Genomic DNA, 24,402 nt, shown 5'->3' on the forward strand with positions numbered 1-24,402 from the left:
ATGTGCACCACATTTTCTTCTTTATTATTTCTCTTTGTCTAGACAACCAAAAACCCTTACTTTTACCACAAAATTCTAATACAATTGTTTATGCTAGTTCCTAAAATTAAGTATTTTTCTATAAAAAAAATAAACGAGTTTTTATAATAGTTTCTTATATAAATGGGATTACTTATTTTTTTTAAAAAAATTCAAGTCAAAACATATAGGTGGTAATAGATTAATTAACTAATTATCCCTATACAATCCACAAAAATAGGTGGGTGGTAATGGACTAACGCTTCTTTATGCGAGACACCTTCAAAAGACAAAACAGTAAAAACTTATATGTACGTTTAAAAACCCAAGTATGGCTGTAACTAAGTAAACAAAGAAAGAAAAAAAAAACACTGTCAGGTTTTTTGATTTAAACTTTACATTGAATACTATGTAAATATTTTATATACCTTTATTTATAAATAAAACAAATAAATTTATGATTTAACAAATAAAATAAGTTTGAATTAAATAATGGTAATTGCCATGTTTAAAATATTTAAAATAATCTGGAATTCAGTAAAAGAAAATATGGAATGAAAATTGATGATATTTACTATTTTTGAACGGTATATTTTATCCATGAACTCTTCTTGTCTTTTTTTATAAAAAAAAATTTAATATCAATTTGGAGGTTAAGAATAAAATCAAGTTAAATCAATTTATTATTTGTTAATCACCTTATCATTTCATCTGCTTAATTCCCATATAATGAAAATTAAAACTTTATACAAAATATCCATCTTATGATAATTTTATTTCATTCTATCTCATCCAATTATAGCATTGTCTTATTTTAAGAATGCAAACATAGTTTTTTAATAACTGCTATTTATTTCTCGGCAGTTATATGTGTTATGTAATCTAATTAATATTAATGTTCCTGTTAGTAATGATATTCCTAAAAGTAAATGTGAATGTAATTAAATGTTTTAACATATTAAAATATCAAATACTTCACCATAAATCAAAGCCTATCGGCAATGGATCGAAGTCTCACACATTAAATGTCATATTAATGTTGGAAAGTTCATGTTTTATCAATTTTTTTTTCCTTTCTCAACTGATTGCACTTCTAAAACATAAAAAGTCTATTAATTTGACTCTTTTTTTTATATGGCGTGTTTGTATAAATCATTCTTTAATTATATAATTTGCAATATATTATTCTGCAAGTTTCTATGTTTTTAAATATAAATTAATCAGCATATTTAAATTTAATTTATGATGGAACATTTCTCTCCCCTCCCCCAGCTAGTCCTTCTCTCTCTTACTCTCTGATCTTTCTCTCTATTTATCTATCAATATGAACCAAAATTTGCAACTTTTTTTTTTGAACTACCATGCATGACTCGATTATAAATTTTAAAATATAAAACATACATAACAGTTAACTAGCTAAAATATAATACTGATAAGAAAGAAGAATTACCCACAGATTCTTGAGAATCTCCCAATAGTAGCTGAAAGGTAATCAAACACAGATGTGGAAGGACAAAGGAGCCGATGGCACAAAAAGGAAATTAGATGATCATTGTAAAAGCTTTTGTTTGATATTATAAGCTACGCGGTATTTAGGACACATGTGAAGATGGACCCAATTAAAGCTCATAGTCAATACTACTACTAAATAACAATATGTGGAAAACAGAAAGGAAAAAAGAATACCGGGAAAATGACACAATAAAACTTCATGATTTGGGAGATTTAATGAGACAGCAGCATACTTGTTGCGTGTTGAAACAATAGGCTCTTTAAATTTTGTGCACAACTTCCTCTGTTCCATTATAATAATTCATTTTTAATTTTTTATTCCATATCATTAATTAATATTATAATAGATATAAGTGAATAAAAGTAATTAATATTACATTAAAAAATAATTATTTTGAAATATTTTTTTCTTAGATAACATTTATTATGGGACAAGAATGTAATAAGTACTTAAATTATAAAAAAATATAATTAATTAAGAGATTAAAGTAAGTCAAACTTTTTTTCATAAATTAAATATCTTATTTTTTAAAATTATTTATTTAAGCTCTCTGTAAGTTCATAAATTAATGTGTATAAATTAATATTAGTTTATGGAAAGAACCAATTTATTTTCTTTTTTTTCTCATAAATATTTATGAAAAAATTATTTATTTCTTTAATCATTGTCCTTGAGGTGAAACCGTATAAAAGATTGCACAAATTTGGTTAGGTCAGCTTTTGAGAGTGTTAGTTAGGTTCAGTTAAATTGAATTAAGTGCTTGAATAGATTGGCAGAACCGTAGCTAATTCAAGAATGAAGAAGGGAAAGGACATGAATAAATCCTCTATGCTTATTTATGATAAATATGTTCGTTTATAAAATTTGTGCTTTCTTCTATAAAAAATAAAACAAAATTGTGCTTTCCCTTTCTCTCCTTGATGCCTCTTTCTGCTTTAGCTTTAATGGCAGAACATAATAATTCAGTCTTTAGTTCTGTCCCATTCTTTTTTCTGTAACTCAAAGGAGTAAGGACCTCTGTTGAAATCAGAATGGTTGTAGATGATGGGTGACTTTTAATGTGCTTGTTTACAAAGAAAATGAAACCAGAAGCATATCTCTTCTTTTCATAGAAATTTCACCTTTTTTATAATATTATTTTTGAGAACTAAGAACTTTGTCAGCTAAACTTTAATTTATTTTATTATACTTATTTATATGCAAGTCAGTCTTAACTTTAATTTTCCAGCAAATTTTTCATCATTAGTGTAACATCGCCTCCAAAAGCATGCCTCTCTTGAAATTCTGAGTAGAGGAATTATGTCAACACACCAGTCAAGGATCTTAATCTTTGTTAACAAATAAAATATAGTGAAATATACAATTTGTAAGGCCAAGTTCATCTTTACAAAGAGTTAAATTTTCTCTTTCATGTTCAGTATTATGATTAATTGATTAGCCTTAAGATTTTGAATATGTCACCATGACGACAGAAATGGCACTATCACCAACTTCCCTACATGGAATCCATCAATGGGTTTCAGTGGTGCCGCACATAAAAAGCTAAATAGATTTTCTGATTTAGATATGGGAAATAAGTGCTGCTGATCTGTTGGTGATGATGATGGACTTGATGGTACATGCATGTCTGATAAGCCTCTTCATTAAATTGGTTCAAACTTTATAAACATTTTTGACTTTGATCGAATGGTCGATGTGACTTAAATGGACAAACTTAAATACAATGATTAGGATATGCTTCAAGGTTGAAAGAGCGGCAAGAGATAATTATAAATTACTTCTCCATGAAGTTATTGTATCAGGAGTAGAGCATCAGATTTACGTTCTTGTGGAATATAAAATTTTATTCTTAACAATTAGATTGATCTTCATTGGCTTAAACAATGCCCTTTAAGTGTTTTATTGTTATTTTTCAATAACAATTAAAGTTTTACTACAATAATTCATTAATTACTTCCCCACAGTCATTATATCGGGACTAGAACAATATTTGGATTCACTTCTTGTGGAATATGAAATCCTATTCTTACCGATTGAACCAGTCTTTATTGGCTTAAACACAAATTTTTAAGCGTTTTTATTGTTATTTTTCAATAAGAATTAAAGTCTTACTTCACTAATCCATATATAAAAATTTGCATTAAAGATTAGTATGCCACAAGAAATGCATGAACTAGAGTTGCACAGCAGAAGTTTTTAAGAAATTGCATCTCAGTTTTGTTCTTCTTGACCAAATTTGAAATCCATCAATGCTTTATGCATGGTACTGGTACCTCCCACCATCATTGATGTTTTTATATCTTTGGTTTTTAGCTTCATATGTACAAAGCAAGCTCATTAATTATGAGTAGGTTCCCGATGCATCATAAATTCATAATTGATGTCATTTTGAATAGATTCAAATGTAGCTCTTCATCTTATATTGTGTATTCTTATCCTTGTTGGCATTTTCCACCTTCTTTAATCAGTTAATAGAATTTAATGCATATATATTCAGAAAAGAAAACTATATTAGCACTGATGCACTTTGTCAAACAAAAAGGAACGGATTAAGTGGCAATAATTCAGTTTATCCTCTCTTCCTCAAAACATCTTTCATGCATTATTGTCAAATATAGGAATCTATATGTATGTAATTGTGAGACAGAGACATAATAATACATGCCATTGACCCCAATGTGATCCTTCAAACAAGAGGATTCTTCTCATGTATAAAGTATTTTAAATTGTCTCTGGCCAATGTCTGCAATTCTGTGTTACTGATTCCCACGTTTTCCATTATCTTGGTGTTCTCCAACTATTTAGATGAGCTACCATTCCTGATGTTCATTTCATTATTAAAGCAAAGAAGAGTTGTACAACATTTATTTATCTGAGTACCCTACGTGCCTAACTTGATTATCATCTCTTCATGATATGTGTCTCTCTATATCCATGCTCCAATTTAAAAAATGGAAAGCCTCTCTATCTAAAGAGAACCTATTCACCAAAAAAATGTAAAGAGAACCTGATTCTTTTTCTTGCCCTCACTCTGTGCATTATTTAGTTAGGTCCTTTCTGAGGCATTCATGTTAAGTATAAGAAGAGAGCTCAACTCAAAAGACTGAGAGGAGAGTTTCATGACTTAAGTACTACATTAACACTATATTTGGTAGAAGAGAAAGAAATGGGGTTGATGAAAATAGGAAAGATAGAAATAGAGAAGAAATAAGATGAATTTTTGAGTTATTTGATTTGAAAGAAATAGAAGTGAAATTGAGAAGAAATAATATTGAATTTTTTTCTCTACTTGTTTGCTTTAATATAGAAAGAGAAGAAAGAAATGAGTAGAAAAATCATAAGACTATGTTACCCCTGTCTCACCCCACTCAGATTTACTATTGGAAGGGTGAATATGGACAAGAAACCTTATAATTTACCTTCTCTCCTCACCTCTCATAACTTTCACTCTAAGCTTTTTTACTCTGTACATTGCATCTAATTAATCCAGTGATATTCCTTTTTCCCCCTTACATTCACAGCTACACTCATCTATCGGCATTCTGTACATTGCATCTTAATGCAACCTATATATAAGTAGTCTTTTTTGTAGTCCAACTCTCAATAAAAATAACCACGTTATGACTTAATCACAAAAGAAGAGTCCAATCTAAAAGATTAATCATCATCTGAGAGAGTTTCATGGCTTAAATATCACGTTAAACCTTTTTATTTTACTCGACGTGGGACTTAGAAAGGTTCACATCGAAAATGACTATTGGATGTTGCTGAAGGCTTGTCCTATTTAGCATTGGACCACATAACGTGCCTGCTAATCATCATGAGAGGAAAACATAACTGTAGCTGCAACTGGTATGATTAGACCTCTAACATATGACAAATTCAGTAAAAAAAAATTACATGTTAAGTTCAAGAAGATACATAGTAGCTATTAGATAAATCCCAGAATTTATTACTTGTGCAAAAAGAAGCCACTTGTTTAATTCCAGAGGCATCACTAGATTAGTATGACACTAAAACCTAACCCACATGCTATGATTGATTACACAGTGAGATAGAAAATGACTTTGCTAGCAGAGTCATCCTAATCCACCAGTCAAAGATAATTGATTGGCAGTCCTTTATTTAGTATTAAGTGTCTAAAAATAATAATTGTTTAACTATTTCTTATCATACTTTTTGTAATGCTTATGAGTGTCTAAAAATATACTTGTTGCGTGGGAAGAAGTAATAATGATTTTCATTTTCAAGCTTTCAGAAAGGAACACTTCGCAAAATTCCTGCATAGACCTGACCAGTTGTTTCAATGAGGAGAATTCTCTCCATTTGGCTTTTCATATTAACTTCTTGAGCTCATGTGACGCCACATGCATTCTCTTTTCTTGGTTAAAAGACAAAGCATTAGTGTGTTTCTATCTTTAATTTTTTATAGTATATGTAAAGAATAAGATTCTGTAACTCTTAAGAGCTGTGCCTTCCTGATAATATTCTTTAATTCTGCTGCTGCAGAGTATCTCACTTCTATTTTACCTATATCAACAGAGGAAGTGTCATACTCTTCTAGTATTTAAAGTTGAACTTTTAAGAAGAAAAAAAATGAAGAAGTCAACATTCCACATGTTGTTCGGTTGGAAAGCAAGAAATGTTCAAGTAACTAGTACTCTAATATTGAGAGTGAAGCAGCATCTTTGTCTTCACATTTTACTAGATATTTTGGCAATTCAAACAAATACTTTATGAATAAATCATTTCACTCATTAGAATTGATTATGAATTTCAAAGTCAATATTGATTAAAGCAAGAACTGCTGTGTATGATAACTGTTTTTATGTCTAAATCAATGCTATTATGCAGGATATGAGGTCCATCCATCTTTTGCAAATGGATTAAAAATTGTTTAATTTAATTAAAAAATATATCATGTGCTTCATGCTTCTTTTCTGTTTTCCTTTTTCTTTTCATTTACCAAGTCCTTCACCTTTCGTTTTATCACACTGAAAAAGATCCTTTTTACTTGCATGTATGCATAAGTGGAGAGAGAAAGAACAACAACAAAAGTCTTATTACACTAAATGAGGTCAACTAGATGGATAACACAACAGGATGCCAATGAATTTAATAAAAGATCAAATTGGAAGAGAGAAATAATCAAGGAAAACTTAAGCATGATGTTACAGAGGAAGTGCATGTTTGGTTTCACATTTAAATTCACTTTCAATGTAAAATCACGTTAAATTCAACATAAAAATAACTATTAGTTTTGGTTGGGAACCCCATTTAACAGAGTGTTTCCAAACACACTAACATACTGAATTTTCTGTAAGGTAATCTGAGAGTGGAACCCTACAAGGAGTTAGTAAGATATCAAATCAAAGTCCCATATGAAGCGAAACTCAATGCCCTGTACTACATGGTATCTGAAGTGAAGTACTAAGCTTTTTCATTTGTTTTTGTCACTAGATAAGCTTCAAATTGAAGCCGCAATTGCACATGGTATTTGATAGATATGGACCACATGACAGAAAATTTTTCGGTTTGATTTCTTTAGTACTACTTTATATTATGCATAAGGACCGATTGATATATAATTACAAAATGAAGATGCCGGTTAGGTGGTAGATTTATTGCACTAATCTTACTAAGGATCACATCGCACGTTATTTATAATGGAAAGACCGAAAGACTGAGAAAGTTGTGTAACTACAAATAATACTATGGGAATCACAAAATATGGTATAAAGTATTCATGAAATGTTGGCTTCAATATATACAAATTAAATAAAGGTTCCAGCTTATCTACGCGTGAAATCGATAATATGGCTTCCATTACTTGTCAGTGGTGAAGAAAGGATTTGAGAGATCATTGACATTGATTATTTTCAGAAACGAACATGTTTGTTGTATTACTAATTTAAAAATTAGTAAAGATTCCACCGTATTCACATGTATTTTAAGCTAGGATACGAGTTTAGTTAAATAAGTCAATCTAATAGTTAAAACAAGTGAAACTAATGACGCAAAGGAAACTACTAATTTATTATTTGAGATACAAAGTTAGTTCAGGGAGAAGGGAAAAGGAAAAAAGGAGAGGTGTACGATTCAAATCTTCCAACTAACATTTCTAACAAAAAAAGTATATTTCAAATTTGAAGGCTTTAACTTATTATTGTTTTAAAAAAAGTATATTAGAAGGCTATAACTTCAAATTTATCAGTATATTTCAAAAGATACAACCTTTTTCTCGTCTTTTTTGTGATGTATACAAGCAAATTAAGGTCTAGAAACGGAAAGGAAGAAGCATGCCATTTGCAAATAACAACACAAAGTGTTTTTATTATTATCATTGTTAACAATTGACAAAATGTTTTAAACATTAAATGAGCCAAATATATATGCACTTACACTGTGCAAGATGCTACTCTTTGATTATTTGAATTGGTATGTAAATAAAAGGAAGAATTTGCGGTAATTTGACTAATTTCCAACACAAACAATAGTTATATATTAATTGCATGTGCTTGTAGATTGTCTGGTTAGGTTGTTCAGATTTAATACAACTACACAGTTAATAATACCCCAGGAAAAATCTACAGTATAAATCATAGTTATTCTGCTTGGTTCTACTCTTGCTTATTTTCATTGAGTAAAAAATTTCGTCGATCATCCTTATATGGTTCGGAACACGAGCAGTACTATTTGTTTTTTTTTTTTTTTGAGGAAGCAGTACTATTTGTTACGAACTATAGTTTTCACGAATTTTCGTGAACCAATTAAAACCTAACACCTTTTACTGTGCTTCCACCCGTGCATCCTTGGATTTACCTGTCATAATAATTATTGTCAAATACAAGCCAAAACCGATTTCGAGTTTCTCTATTGGAAATATAGATATAGAGTATATTTTTAATAGAGAAACTCTCAAAACTTATGACTTGTATTCAATCAGATTCAACTTATAGTATATAATATTTATGCTTTATCTCCATAATTTTTATTTTTATTTTACTATAAAAATTGTTCAAAAAATAAAAAAATATTAAGATTTTATTAGAAAGCATTCCCTCTATCCTAAAATAATTTTCATCCTACGTTATTTTACATAAATAAATAATAATTTTACAAAATTAATTTTATATTATCATTATTTTATTTCTAAATTTCACAATTTATCATTAATATATAAAAATATAAGTAAAAAAATTAATTTTATATGAAAAATTAAAATAATAATTATTTTAAAATATTTTTTTTACACAATAATAATTATAATGAGAGAGAGGAGTATAACATTTAATATTTTCAATATATTTTATTGTGATTTTCAATAACAATTTTTTTAATCATTACTTTTAAGACAATAAAAATCAAATCATTTTTATTTTAGTATTTGAAATGTTACTGTTACTGGTATTACTACTGCACAGCTACCCTCAGCTCCAACTACCATCAACTCAAACACAAGGCCATTATTGGCTAAACAATTAATCTCTAAGCATTGAAGTTGCCATTGTCATGTCACATCCATTTGCAACTCTTAGCTTGTGCCTCAAACGAGCCACCTCTATTATTATGCCAAAATCATGGTAAATCTTTGTGAGACAATATTATGTGCATAAATCTTGCAATTCTGAAACTGAATCCTAGCACATTAAATATTATGTGCCTCGTCTCTTGTGTGATCTTTACTGTTTTTTGTAGTATTCTTTTTACTTGTTTTCCTTTATAATTCTTCTATAAATAGAATCGCTAATGACTTGAGTGCTTACCTCAATCTCCACTTTTGAGGTTAGGAATAAATTAGCCACAGATTAAAGTATTTAATCCTTAGCTAGGAAAAACAATTTTGCACTCCATATCCATAACTTTTAAGAAATCAGAAGTAATATGATTTCATTTGTATATATAGCTTTTCATGTAAATTAGTATATATTTAAGCGGTTCCTTGTAAAAACTAACATCATAAATTGCTATATATCACTAAAAAAATATTACACAAAATGGCACTATATTTTTTGATACATATACAAGCAAAAGCAAACCAGCACTTTAGTAGTAATTATAATAACTAAAATTGATCACTTATACAATTAAGCCAATGATATATAAGAGTCAAACACATATTTCAAACTTGTTAGAAAATAATCTTTAATATTTAAAATGTCATGCCACATTTGGTAAAGCTTTATCATTAGTCATAAACTCTAACTGAGGTCTGACCTCCACCCCCTAAATGACCTAGAAAACATATATAGTTAGCTAGGCCTATTTGATTTATCTCATCCTAATGTCGGTATTCATTTGTCCCCAATCAACTATACAAACTACATATTATAAGGTGGTAGTTATCAGGCGCTACGTACCTTCCAATTTTTTCCACCAACATTACCAATTTGCTATATAACTATCATGACGTTGATCGTTCGTCACATTTTGTAGCCTATGAAACCCTTTCTTTCTCCTTTTGTTTCCATCCAATCCCTCTTCTTCGTCAACGATTTTCTTCTCTTTTTTTTTTATTGATTATATTATCTTATGCATTAGCCATGTGAGTGAGTGGTCCTTTCACTAGTTAAAAGGGTATATATGATAACGTATGGAGCTTGATCAGTCCCACGGATACAAAGACAAATTAAGATGGTGTGGTGTATATGAGTAGGACCTGCTATTGTAGCATGCCCACTTGTTTGTGATCCTTTGTTTTTGTGTACAACTAAGCCGCTAACTGGTAGAAGGTAGGTATGGTACATGAAGATGGATAAAAACCATGGTTTAATTTTTTATGTTGGGGGTTTTGTTTTTGTCCTGAAATGTATATACTTAGAACCTAATACTCTATCCCCAAGACACATCTCTAGTTAAATATTATGTTAATCTTTCTGTCTCACTCATAATATATGTGTATGTGTGTGTATTTTTTAATCTTTTCCACTGAACAAAGGCTGATTTAGTGTTAATTTGATAAAGAATTGTTCAGTCAATTATTTCATAAATTATGCCTTAGACCTGGTCAGTAATATGCTAGTGAACTAAAATGTTGGGTCATTTTGAAGCAAAATGAGTGAAGATGGAAAATCATAAATAAAAAACATTTTCTTTTGGATGTTTCAATTATTTTTATTTTGCTGGGGAGGGGGTTGGAATTGGTCAAACAAATACTTACATCATTGAGAATATTTCAAGTGGGTCTTCTTCCCATTAATGTAGGGCATGGCTTGCTTAGACCACAAGTGACAAGCCCAAAGACAAGTCCAATGTGGTGCCTCACGTTGATTTTGTCAACGTATTGAAGAATGTCTCATGACTTGTGATGAATTATGAGTTGTGGACAGCCCCAACAGACTATCACACTCTACATTGTTGATGAAATTCTACACCTTTATTCAGACCAGAATATAATGACTGCATGCTAGTAAATTTCTATCAGCTGCTGCTTTGGATTCTCATCTGCAAGAACGTAGCAAATTTCTAATGAAACTGTAAAATCAAATCTTTGTGCATTATAATCCGTTAGAGCAAACACATCAGGACGGTAAAGGATTAGAAAATCTTCAATACTGTTCATATAAATAACTCCACTTTATTTGTTTAAGTGACTCCATACATTCCATCTTAATTTTAAGTGATTGAATCAATTTTCACTTTAACAGGGATTTCTATTAGTAAGTTGCTTAACTCACATATATTTTATCTTTTAACATCTTACATTCTCTTTCTACATGTACACACATTTTATGCAACCTATAAGAAAGGATTGCTTATATAAGCAACTCTACAATTTTAATCGACCCAACATCACATGAGATACCAAAATCGTATTTTATTGATAAACAACTTATGCAGTGTAATAAAATAACACTCATTGGAGATGTTAAAACATTTCTAGATGTTTAACCATGTTATCCACATTTGTATCAAATTGTATAATGTCTAATAAAATTAGTATTTAAATTTTATTTATTTTTAATCACTTTTACAAAAATATATTTTCAGCCTTTTATTGCTAGATTAAAAGTAAATAATTTTAGTAATTATAAGGGCTAAAAGTATTTTAATGGATAAAAACATATATAAACCTAAAAATTATAACTAAGATTCTCCTTTATTATGAATTTTTCCTTCCCTTTTGCACCAGCAGTTAAGAAGAATGTTCAAAATGAATTGATGTTACCATCGATCTAGGATTTGAGTTTCCACACGTATCTTCCGAGATATACTTCTTCCTTAACACAAAGATTGCGAGGCTAGCAGGTGGTAGAACATGATAAAGATTATATTGAGATTAAACAAAGGATTTTCTCAAATATAAACAACCATCTGCCATATATTAATATTCTGATACATGCAATCCGTAGTAGATGAAGAAACACATAATCTAAAATGTCAACAGAGAGCATAACAAAAAGCATGATCTGGAAGCCAATTCCCATTTTCTTGCACTTCAATCCACCATCTGTTCAGTGGTTAAGCTACAAGATCCACATAGTCTGTTGCAACAGTAAGAAGCAACTGTTGGTACTACTGGCTTCTCAAATCTCTATTCCTAAACTCAGGTGAACTGTGATGAGCATGATGAGTTTTTTTCTCATTAGAAATTCCAAGAGGTCCCAATAAGTCATTCCACAACAACATTCACCAGTTCATACTCAATGAGAGACAAGTTATTATCTTCCTTCACAGTAAAACTAGCAGGTTCTGTGACTTCCACACGGCCCCACTTGTCCACAGCAAGCCTCATTGATCCTTTGAACATGTCAATTTTGGCATTGCGCAGGATCACAGTAGCAGCCTCTTTCATCATATCCACTGAAAATTGGAACCAAAGAAAAATCTTCAACATCAATATATGTCATCGTTTTCAGCAATACTGCTGAACATTAGATGCTGTGCCAGGCAAAAAAATAGAAGTCAACTCATTCATGGGCATCATGACACAATGAGGTCATAAACAGCTCATTATTTGCAAATCAGCATTTTAAATCATATTTGAAATATTTGGTCACATAGCAATTTAGTTTGAAAATTGTGAATATAAAATATTTTCAAAATTGTTTTTAGGTAAAACAAAAATCAGTTCCTACCAATGAATAACCCATTATTTTCTCTTTTAGCATTCCAAACCACTTGTTTGGTTAAATTGTTTCTAAGATTGAGCAAATCTTTTTTCTAAATGGGAATTACTTTTTCCTATTATTTGCGAATTTTAAGTTCTCCATCATATAATATCTTATGAGAAGACTGAACTTCATTTATTAGTAACTGCAATGGTCCAAAAACACATTTTAAACAAAGTCAAGTCTTTTAGTATGTGAAATGACAGAGTCTTTAATGTAAAAGAAAGCAATCAGTAGGTATAAACTTCCACTTCATGCTAGTAACTCTTTCTAAACTTCACATCTGTAAACAAAGTTGCTCTTTTGGTTTGACACTTCTGAGGCCTCAGCCATAGGGAGAAATCAAAAGCAGGATTAGGGTATTTTCAAATTTCAATGCAGACAATCAAGGGAATCTAGCATATGCATCATCGCTTAACATTTTCATAAAAAAGGGTTCATTCTTTTCTAATTTTCTTATCTCTCTCTCTCTCTCCATCCCACCCCCCCACAAAAAAAAATCTCTTGAACTAATTTTTGTTTCTTATTCAGAGCCTAGGTACATCCAAAACAAGATACAGAAAGTTATTAGAAACTGACACACATTTATATTGTTTCCTGGTAATCCAAGGCTGTGTAAGCCCAATTTAACCCTAAAAGCAGTTCTTAGTAGTGATATGATAGGAACTGATAGTCAGGTAAAGTTATGGTAGATATGTGTAGAAAATAACTTTTCTGGTAAACACAGTTGTGTTAGAAACTCCAAGATGACAGTTATGAGTGGAAATATCTGTTAGTAGTTAGTTTAGTATTAGAAACTGCAGGATGATAGTTATGTGTGGAAAGCAATTGCTGGTAGTTCTGTATTAGGAGTATATATATCTAATAGTAGGTTGTGTAATTGGAGATGTGAAGTTATTTTCAGTTTGTGGGCAGAGAATACTCTCAGTAAGAGACTTCTGCCTCTGGTACAGCAAGTGTTTTGCTGTATTTGTGTAATAGGAAACTGTTTGTCTCTGGGACAGCAAGTGTATTAATGTATTGTTGTAATCAATATTATCTTATCTTTTATTACCATTATAAATTGGTTTTCTATCATGCTACAAAATGTTAAATAAAATTCATAATAAATAGTTATATACTAGCAATCTATATGTAGATCTCATAAATGATCATTTACTTATATAAAAAAGAAAAAAGGAAAAAGTTCAAATGATTTTTACAGCGGTTCTTACCCGGTTTTGGCCACTTTTTAATCAGTTTTTTGCTCTGTCAATTTTTTAGATTGATAGGATTAGTGACCTAACTAGTTCTCAATCAAACTGGCAGGTCATCCAGTATGGTTTTAGTAACTATGCTAAACCATATTCAATTAGGCCTAGACATTTTTTATTTGAAGTTTTGAACCAAGAAATTAGTATAAACCAGAATGTAGTAACTCAGGAATGTAAACTACCCGTGGGCTTCTCTGCCCTATGTCCTGAAAAGTAGTTTACTAAAAAAAACGAAAAAAGCAAAACTAGGGAAGCACCTGAATTACATTGTGTCTTTGCAACCATATCTTTTTCCCAATTACATCATATTTTAATTTCCATGATTCCAACATCTCCTCTCAGTCACTTCAAGTCTTAAACCTCTTCTATGGTTCAAGAAGAAATAACAATACAGAAGCGAAGATAAATTTCAATTTTCAACATTAGATCATTAGATGAGTGGACAACCGGGATTGAGGAAAAGCATGGAATTTCTATTATTTTTCTGGTCTTTTTGGTTGAATCATTTATCCCCATCAATGTAGGATACATAGTACAAAAAAATTATTTTATGATTACTGAGGAGAATGGAAGACTGTAATCATATATTCATATCCATGGTGTGTAAATTTTCCATTACATGTACACCAGAATTGAGGGACATTAACACAAAGCTAGCTCTTGAGAAATTGTCAAAAAACTGCAAATTTAATTGGATTTAACCAACTATAAGACTGGTTTACTCACACAAAGTAGCAGCCATGCCAATGTCCTATTAATTGACATTCTAGATTATTTGGCATAAGGAATATTAACACTATCCAACAGACTTTTTATGATATTATATTACAACACCTTATTGATTACCAATTTTCCATATACAAATAATAGGATAAAAGAATCGAGACACTCTTACCAGAACCAAAACCATTAATCAAAGGCAAATTGGAGGAGGCCCTGAATCACCTAGCTTAAATTAATGAACTTATGTGATTTTGATTCTCACAGACAAACCACAAGATTTAGACTACTCAGAAATTACATTTTCCTTTGGCTGTTTGGCGTTAGGTCACAACAGCCTCAAATCTATATGCACGACCCAAATGGGAAAATGTGTAGATTTTTAATCAGGTGACTGGTGATGATAAGAACCTTGGGAGAACCACACCACAAAAGCTAGCTGGTAGCTGGAGAGCCCAAGACCTTATAAAACCCACAATGGAATCCCATACTTCCGATGTGGGACTCAAGTCCCATACCTTGCAATGGGATACTAACATATGCTAAACACAGATAGGAAAAGACATTTCCTTCTTTATTGTTCCTTGAGCTTTAACAAAACATGATAAAAAAATATTTATGCGGTTCATGATGTTAGTGCTAGAAAATGCTAATGGACACATCAATTAGGATCTTTTGGGTAAAAAACCAGAAAAATACAACACCAATTGCCCAGGTTCATCTCCTATTAGATAGATATTATAGATGTTTTGGAAGATATTTAGATCAATTAGTGATCAAATTAGCAATGAATCAATGATTTATGGAATATCCAAACAGAAATGACAGATGCCCACAAAATGGACAAAACAGAAGAACACTTGACAGTTGATGGATGACATGTGAATACTCCATGCAAAACAACCAAAGAACGCCCCTTGGTCCAGCCAAAGAAAAGAAAAATACAACAAAATTGTTACAATAACAATACCATAATGCAGCGAGGAAAACTTATAATAGGGGCACTGGAACACATTGTGAAAGCAGTAACATATATACCTTGATCATTTCTGGCAGTGAATATGATCATTCCAGTCTCATCGCCAACCAAACATTCAGCAATTCGCATCTGACGGGATTGAGGACCATCAGAACGACCTTTCTGCATCACCATCTTAGCATTGACCACCTTCACAGTTAAAGTGTGCCCGCTGGTCCCCGGGCGAAGCTGATCAACCTTGGTAAACACTGGCTTCCTCAATCCAGCTTTGGAATCTGCCATTTTTCAAATCCTACAAAAAACACAAGAACCTCCACTAAGACAAGACAACATAAAAACTGCAGCACTGCACACTAAGATTATCTTGTAAGATCTTAATACATAGCTCAAAATCAAAGTTTTAATGAACGAACTGTTTCTTGTACATAGGTTTTGAATATGAAATGCTCCCTTATTCAACTTTTCCATCCAAAATTTTCAGCTAAGGGAAAAAACCTAGTTTAGCGAATGTGAACTAAAAATACAAGAAAAAGCAAGTAAAATCAACTAACATACATAGCAGAGCCTGGTAATCAACCTAACCTAACCCCAGCTAAAAGGGGTAAAAAGGTTTTGAAATTTTCAATATCTCAGGGTCAAATATTGATAATAATATCAGGTAGTAAAATGGACAGAGAATGAGATCCAAACTCATACCAAATTTCCAATTCCACCAAACATACTTAAGAAATAAGTTTTTTTTCCCCATGAAAATCGAGATATGAGATTGGAAAGGAAATAAATAGATTGAGGAAAAAAAAGGGGCACGAAAATAGAAAGAAAAGCGAAAAGGAAGAGGAGATTGAAGATTGGAATGCGACCTGCAGATTGGTGAGAGGGAAGAGAGAGATCCAAAACTGAAACTGAGACGCGAGCGTAGAAGCCGGATTTAAAGATGTGAAAGTGAAAGAGAAGATAGCATTCATTACTAGTAAGCAGTAACTATATAAAAAAAATTTCAAAGAAGAATTACAATTATATTTCTTGAAGTAAAAAATATAATATTTTATCACTGCACCTAAATACTCAGGTAAAATATAATATTAATATAAATTTTATGTAAAATAGTTTAAAATTTAAATTTTATTTTTTTAAAATTATTTATATTTTTATAATTTTATATATTATCTTTTAAAATATAATATATAAGATTAAATTTTATTTTTCACATAAGTTAAAATAGGTATATTTATATAAATTTTATCTTTATTTTATATATTATATTTATCTTTTAATATAAATAAATAAAAATATTTTATATATTTTTTTATTCATGTTATTTATTATAATATAAATAAAAATATAATATCAATAAATTACATACATAAATATTTTAAAAAATAAAAAATATGTCATTTTATTTAATTATATATTTTGACTATATAATTTAGTTCTTTTAGAAAATTTTGTAGTTGATTAAATAAAATTAAATATAAATAAAAAATACTATTATAATAAATAATAAGAATATGTTAATATAGGTAAATAAAATATTATTATTAAAACACAAATATAAATATTAAAAAGGTGATAAAATACTATCATTTTATGAAATTATAATTTATGTAAAAAAATATACATTAAAGATAAAATTTATATTATATATTACTTTATAAAATAAGTTTTGAATAGTGTGATAAAAAAATACATAAGATTATAAAAATATAATATATAAAATAAAAATAGAGATTATATAAGTATATATATTCTAATTTATGTGAAAATAAAATTTAATCTTATATATCATATTTTAAAAGATAATATATAAGATTATAAAAATATAATAAATTAAAAAAAATTGAACTATTTTGACACCAAACTTATATTAATATTATATTTTACACCAAATGTTTAAATGAGTATTTGAATATAGTGATAAAAGAGTATGTTTAGTATATTTTGAAATGTATGGAGATTCAAATAGTGAATTAAAAAATACGATAACCAATTTAGTAGAATAGGAAAAATAGAAGATGAATTTTACAATTAAGCTTAAAATAAATAAATGCTTCATTTATCAGTTTAATTTTAATTTAGGTTAAATTAACAAGTACAGGTAAGTTTTTAAATAATTTCACATTTGTTGGAAAAAATTTATGATGCACGGAATAGTAATATGTATTGGTAACGTTAGATATTAATATTTTTTTTTGGTTGAAGAAAAAAAAAAGGGAAAAGTTAAATTGTAAATACAAAAATGATAACTTTTCTTTTATCTCATTTTCTTCGCAATTTAAATTTAAAATTTTCTTTTATCTCATTTTTTTTTTGAAAGAGGGGCCATAGTTCCTAAGAGAAGATCTTATTAAAAATCTAGAGAAAAATTTGCATTAGTAACATATGCTAAAATTGAACTAGATGAAAAACTTGGTACAAAATTAAAAAATTACCCTAAGCAAAATTACCATCCTTAGCCATTGCTCCATGACAATTCAGCTTGAAACTCCTCTCCACCATTGAGCTATCACAAGTCTTCCCAAAAGCCTTTTAGATGATTTGAAGAACTCGAATTCTGCTTTACACTTAACACCATCCTCCTTATACGCCAAACCATTTTGTCAACAGAGAGATGGTTAAAGAATGAATCATTTTTGTTTCTCCAAATCAAATCTAAAGCAATGTCTCACTTAATACACCAATCATCGTTATTATACTATTGAAGTCAACTCAAAAATGATCCTATTGAAGTCAACTCAAATCATTCCTAAAGAAGCTTCACCTATCAACACCATTAAGTAGACTTTCACAAACCTGTTTATCAAATGAGCAATCGCTCATTGCATAAACAGGTGACTCTGGATCTAATTTATAAGATAGAAGTAATTTTTTAAAATTACTAAAACTGAATTTAGAAATATTAAAAGATGATAAATTAAAAAAGGAGACAATAATTAAGGAAATCATATATAAAAATAAAAATAAGATCATAATAATTTAAAATAATTGAGATACTTTTTTACAAAAGAAAAAGTTTAAAATATTTAATGATAAAACTTTATCACTTTTTAAATGTTTTTTTTTTTATCTCATTCTTGTTCAATGAAGTTGCATTCATGATTTTATAACCTTTTTTTTTAGTAAATTTTAACCAACAATAAAAATATTAAAATATATTCTTAGCAGTCTTCTACTTATTTATCACATAGATTTTTTTTTAAATAATAAAATTTAATTTAAAAATAAAAAATGGATATAGATTAACAAAAATTATTACTTAATTATTAATAATATTTATTTTTGTCTAAGGTTGAATCAGGGGCAAAGTCCCGTGAACCTGATGATAAACTTGTATTTCTCTCCTTAAAACCCGACCTCGACGTTTGCCTCTCTCAGTCTCAGTCTCAGTTTCAGTTTCGGATCTCTCTCTTCTTTCACACCAATTTCCAGGTAGCATTCCAATCTTCAATCTATTTGTTTCCTTTCCTCACTCATATCTGGATTTTCATGTGCAAAAAAGAAATCACTTTTTACTTTTGGGTTTGTCGAAAATTTTATACTTTTTTCCCCCTTTTTGAATTTTGTTTGGAATTTCTTAAGTGTCTTTGATGGAATTGGAAAATTGGTATGAGTTTGGATCTCATGGTTTATCCTTGCTACTAACCTGATATTATTATCAATATTTGACCCTGAGATATTGAAAAGTTCAAAACTTTCTTACCCCTTTAAGCTGGGGTTGGGTTAGTCTGTTTACAGGCTCCACTATGTTAATTGAGTTTCCTTGCTTTTGCTTGTATTTTAGTTCACATGGACTAAACTAGGTTTTTCCCTTAGCCGAAAATTTTGGATGAAAAAGTTGAATAAGGGAGCATTTCATATTCAAAGCCTCTATTATGTACAAGGAAAAGGTTCATTAAACCTTTGATTTTGAGCTATGTATTAAGGTCTTCCAAGATAGGCAGTGTGCACTGCTGCAGTTTTTTGTGCTGTCTTAGTGGATGATGTTCTTGTGGTTTTTGTAGCATTTGAAACATGGCAGATTCAAAATCAGGATTGAGGAAACCAGTGTTCACCAAGGTTGATCAGCTTTGCCCGGGGACCAGTGGGCACACTTTAACTGTGAAGGTGGTCAATGCTAAGATGGTGATGCAGAGAGGTCGCTCTGATGGTCCTCAATCTCGTCAAATGCGAATTGCTGAGTGCTTGGTTGGTGATGAGACTGGAATGATCATATTCACCGCCAGAAATGATCAAGGTACATGTGTTATATTGCTTTCACAATGCTGCCCCTGTACAAGTTTTCCTTACTGCATAATGGTGCTGTTGTTGTCATCATATCTTTACATACTTGTTGTATTGCTCTTTTCTTTGGCTGGGGGAACTGTTTTTGGTTATTTTGGATGGAGTGTTCACATGTAATGTGTTTTGTTTGGTCCATTTTGTGAGCCTCTTGCATTTATTTTGTTACTTCTGGTCTTTGTTTTATACATGGTCATGCATCGGGTGATTTATTTTGTCAATTTCATGGTCATTTGTAATTACTGTTTGGGCTATGTGTTGTGACTTGTGAGGCAAAAGGTATGTTTCGAGAACATTGGTAAATATTTTTTTATAATAAAATACTAGGGCAAATATATGCCAATTCGGTTAATGGAAGTACTTTCAGAAACAACTTAAACCTAAATTTAACATTATTATCACATATGAACTTTAATGTGCTATTTCAATTATTAAAACCCTTATGTTATAACTATAGGAAATTCTACATAAATCATAGTTTCATAGTTGATTTTGACACTAAATGATCTAAACAATTTCTGAAATATCTATCTAATAGAAGATGGACCCGGGCAATTGATGTTGTGTTTTTCTGGTTTTTTGACCCAGAAGAAGACACACAGCAGTACACAGATAGGGAGAGAGCAGGATAGAGGAAAAAGAAAGTTGTCATTATGTAATGATTACTGAGTATTTGAGAGTCTTGGTCCTCTCCTCCACAATAGTTTTCCTAAAAACTACTACTGCAGTATCTACATATAGCAATTAACACCTAACTTCCTAACTGACCCATATAACCACTTAGTAATTGACTTGTGAATTAGTTGGGTTTGTCATCTAGAATACACTTTAGTTATAGGCCCTTTATTCTTATGAATTGCCCTCCGTCCCCCCCACCCCCACCCACACACACAGAAAAAAAATTGTCCTTGTCTTCATGGTAGGCCTGGTGTAGATTATGCTGCCTCCCAGCTATCTTCACAAGGGCGGAGGTTCTGCCTGAGATCCAACATATTTGCTGGTTCAACCTGGAACTCCATGTCATCAGCTAAGGCCAGGGGAAAAGTTGGAACAAACTGTGGTGTGCTGACTGCCTTCTTGAAGAGGCACAAACAATGACACGGAAGCTGGTTGAATCCTGCTATCCTCCTGTAAATCAAGCTCATAGGCCACCTAATCTATTCTTTCCAAAACCTGAAAAGGGCCATAAAAAGAGGACTGAGCTTTTGATTAGGTTTTCTAGCTAGAGAGCACATCTTACTGGGCTGCAAATTGAGAAAACCTGATCTCCCACAGCATACTCCACACATCTCCTATACTTTTTAGCTTGCTTTCTCATTCTGTCCCGGGCCTTCAACAAATTCTGCCTTAAATCATCTAACAGCTCATCCCACTGCTGATTCATCCTGTTGACCTCTTCTTCCACCTTTGAAAGAATGGTTTTCCTCTTCAACAAGGGTGGATCTTCATCAAACAATGCCTGAAAGCTGAATCCTTTCACTGCAGCAGCCCCAAAATATCATCAACCCCCTCTGGGTCAAGTACAAACAGAATTCACATGTTTCCAACTCCTTCCTTCCATGTGGAAATTCTGTTCTTTCCATAGTTATTATTCCCTTTAGCTACCTTACTGTCCATATAGTGGTCTAGTGCCTTACGTCCTCTAATTCTACGTTCTTATTCATCACTTGTTTTGGTTATATTTCTTCTGGGATGTCTTAGATTGTAATTTTGTCTTGATAATAATAGTGTAATACTTGCCAAGTTGTATTCAACATGAATGTTAAAATGAAGTTTGATGTCTATATTTGAAGAACAATTTTGAAAATATTTTTTATGCACAATTTTCAATTCCTATGTGAACAAATATTTCAAAAATAATTTAAAATGTTGATTTGCGAATGATGAGTTGTTTATGACCTTATTGTGTCATGTTGCCTGTGAATGAGTTTTGGTTTTTGCCTGGCCCAACATATAATGTTCAGCCGTACTGCTGAAAATGCTGATATATATATATATATATATATATATATATATATATATATATAGTTATAGTTATTGAACATTCTCCCTTGGTTGCAATTTTGGTTGTGTTCAGTGGATACGATGACAGAGGGAGCTACTGTGATCCTGCGTAACGCCAAAATTGACATGTTCAAAGGATCAATGAGGCTTGCTGTGGACAAGTGGGGCCGTGTGGAACTCACAGAACCTGCTAGTTTCACTGTGAAGGAAGATAATAACTTGTCTCTCATTGAGTATGAACTGGTGAATGTTGTTGCGGAATGACTTATTGGGAATCCTGGAATTTCTTTTGAGAATAAAACAAATCCAGCGAAGAAATCTTTTGTTTTTTGTCTGAGACATCTCATCATGCCCATCACATTCACCTTAGTTTAGGAATAGAGATTTGAGCAGCTAGTAGTGCCAACAGTTGCTTCTTACTTTTGCAACAGACTCTGGATCTTGTAGCTTAACCACTGAACAGATGGTCGCTGTAATTGCAACAAGAAAATGGGAATTGGCTTCCAGATCATATGCTTTTTGTTATGCTATCTATTGACAATTTTAGATTATGTGTATCAGAATTTTATATATGGCAGGTGAGTGTTTATATTTGACGTAATCCTTTTTTTAGTCTCAATGTTTGTCGTGATCTACTACCTGCTAGCCTCTCAATCTTTGTGCTAAGAAGTATGTCTCAGAAGTATTGATTCAACATCATCAAATGATTTTGGAATGTTTTTTTACTGCCTAGTGCAAAAGGGAAGGAAATCATTCATAATAAGGAAAATCTTAGTTGCAACTTTTAGGCTTATAAATGTTTCTTTTTTGTGCATGAGAATTTAACGGATTTTTGTTTTAATCTTTTTTTTTTCGTTTCTAGTCTTTAAAATTGTGTTTTTTTGTCTAGTGATAAAAAAACTACATTATTTTTTTAAATAGCAATTAAAAATAAAGAAATTTAAATAAATGCCTATTTTAGAAGATTTTACATTATTCGGTGCACATGTGGACATCTAACTATTAAGCATCCATACTCTAATGGTTCATCATTACCATGTTTATTTGTCTCTTGCTTACAATTGATTTCTTCGTCATTTTGTTATTGTATATGGATAGGCCCCAACAAAAATTGAGTTTAAGAATTCAAGCATAAATTGACTAAGTAGTTTGGTATGAAAGTCTTTACATCAACAAACAAGATTTTAAGGGTGCAGATTCATCAGGACAATAAAGATAAGAATATTTGGCTTTCTCAAAAGAATTATTTACAAAAAGTTGTGATACTTTAATATGCGTGAATGTAAGCATATCTCTTACTTTTTGTCATTTAAATTATCATTAAATGTGTATCTTAGTAGTGAAAAAAAGAGGATAGGAATGTCTTGAGTATTTTATGCGTCAACAATGAGAAAGTTAATGTATTTAATGATTTATATAAGTCCTAATATTAAACAATTGAAACAGTAGATCCTAATAAAAAAAATTGAAACAGTTGATTGTTTTATAATAGGAATTGACCGAGTGCATTGAAATGTTACTAAGGTCTTCAAAAAGAAACCTCAATTGTTAACTTAAAGTTTAATGGTTTAATTATAGTTGAATCGAGATTGAATTAATTTTATATTTTTTAATATTATATAATTAAGTAATAAAATAATATAAAATTAGAAAAAAAATCAGAATCTAAAAATTATAAATGGTTAAATTATATATTTTATAAAATAAAAATTAATAATAATTGACAAAATAATTAATACTCATGTAAAACAAATATTAATTTTTATTTAGTTTTATTTAAAAAAATACCTAATTAAAAATTATTTTTCGCACCAGTTTAACATGGTTTTGATTAATTTTGGACTAATTTGACTGATTCTTTATCAATTATGAGATATTCCAATTTTTTGAATGATTAGACCAGTCCCCAATTGAACTGTTTGGACCGATTGATTCGGTTTGATTTAAAAAAAAAAAAAATGCACTTCCCTTTGGAGGATAAAAAATCATTGTCAAATGTTTTATTGATTAAAATTTTGCCGAGTGATCATGATAAATGAAAATCGATTATTAGTTATGCGTTTACGTTCGTAGAAAGATCAATAAGCTGGTTGTTGTAGCTCTATCTAGTATCTATTATAGAAGTTGAATACACGCTGATTACCGAAGCTTATAGGGAATCATTGAATTTAAAGAATAATAACTAGTGAGTTAGATGAGGACTATGCAAAAACGTAATCCTATAAGCTTTTTCCTTAATTCTATATTACAAATTGCATTGCTACATCACAGCATTATAATCATTTTCAATTGTTCTCTCTCCTTCCTTAAAAAAAGTTTAAATTGTACTTTTATTTCCACTATTTTTTTTTCATTCAGAAGCAATTTTAGTTTTTTTTTTCTTTAGTTGACTGTTAACATGACATTTATATGAAAAAAAATTAAATGAAGTAAAAAAAATGTCTTAAAGAATTAAACTCATCGCCTTATTTTATTTAAATAAAAGGTAATAAATCATGAATTTACTTACTTTATTTAGTTAAACATATT

General features: G+C 30.3%; 2 protein-coding genes across 2 annotated transcripts; one reads left to right on the forward strand and one right to left on the reverse strand.

The window, feature by feature from the left end:
* Positions 1-11,828: 11,828 nt before the first annotated feature.
* On the reverse strand, positions 11,829-16,553 carry LOC100499877 (uncharacterized). The gene is made up of 3 exons (NM_001250361.2): positions 16,455-16,553; positions 15,654-15,886; positions 11,829-12,334 (listed from the first exon to the last, which is right to left on the reverse strand). The coding sequence occupies exons 2-3, from the start codon at positions 15,874-15,876 to the stop codon at positions 12,144-12,146; spliced, it is 414 nt and encodes a 137-aa protein (NP_001237290.1). The 5' UTR covers positions 15,877-15,886; positions 16,455-16,553; the 3' UTR covers positions 11,829-12,143.
* Positions 16,554-18,886: 2,333 nt separating this feature from the next.
* On the forward strand, positions 18,887-22,490 carry LOC100500151 (uncharacterized). The gene is made up of 3 exons (NM_001250647.2): positions 18,887-19,020; positions 19,593-19,825; positions 21,947-22,490. Exons 2-3 carry the CDS (start codon positions 19,603-19,605, stop codon positions 22,135-22,137), a joined length of 414 nt encoding a protein of 137 aa, NP_001237576.1. The 5' UTR covers positions 18,887-19,020; positions 19,593-19,602; the 3' UTR covers positions 22,138-22,490.
* The last annotated feature ends 1,912 nt before the right edge of the window (positions 22,491-24,402 follow it).

The sequence above is a fragment of the Glycine max genome, chromosome 2, assembly GCF_000004515.6.
Source record: "Glycine max cultivar Williams 82 chromosome 2, Glycine_max_v4.0, whole genome shotgun sequence".
NCBI classification, from domain to species: Eukaryota; Viridiplantae; Streptophyta; class Magnoliopsida; order Fabales; family Fabaceae; genus Glycine; species Glycine max.

Excerpts from the sequence above, each read along its gene's own strand:
- LOC100500151 (NM_001250647.2), top strand. The coding sequence starts at position 19,603 with ATGGCAGATTCAAAATCAGGATTGAGGAAACCAGTGTTCACCAAGGTT. Across the intron at positions 19,826-21,946 it reads CACCGCCAGAAATGATCAAG|TGGATACGATGACAGAGGGA; the intron begins GTACATGTGTTA and ends GGTTGTGTTCAG.
- LOC100499877 (NM_001250361.2), bottom strand. The coding sequence starts at position 15,876 with ATGGCAGATTCCAAAGCTGGATTGAGGAAGCCAGTGTTTACCAAGGTT. Across the intron at positions 12,335-15,653 it reads CACTGCCAGAAATGATCAAG|TGGATATGATGAAAGAGGCT; the intron begins GTATATATGTTA and ends TCCAATTTTCAG.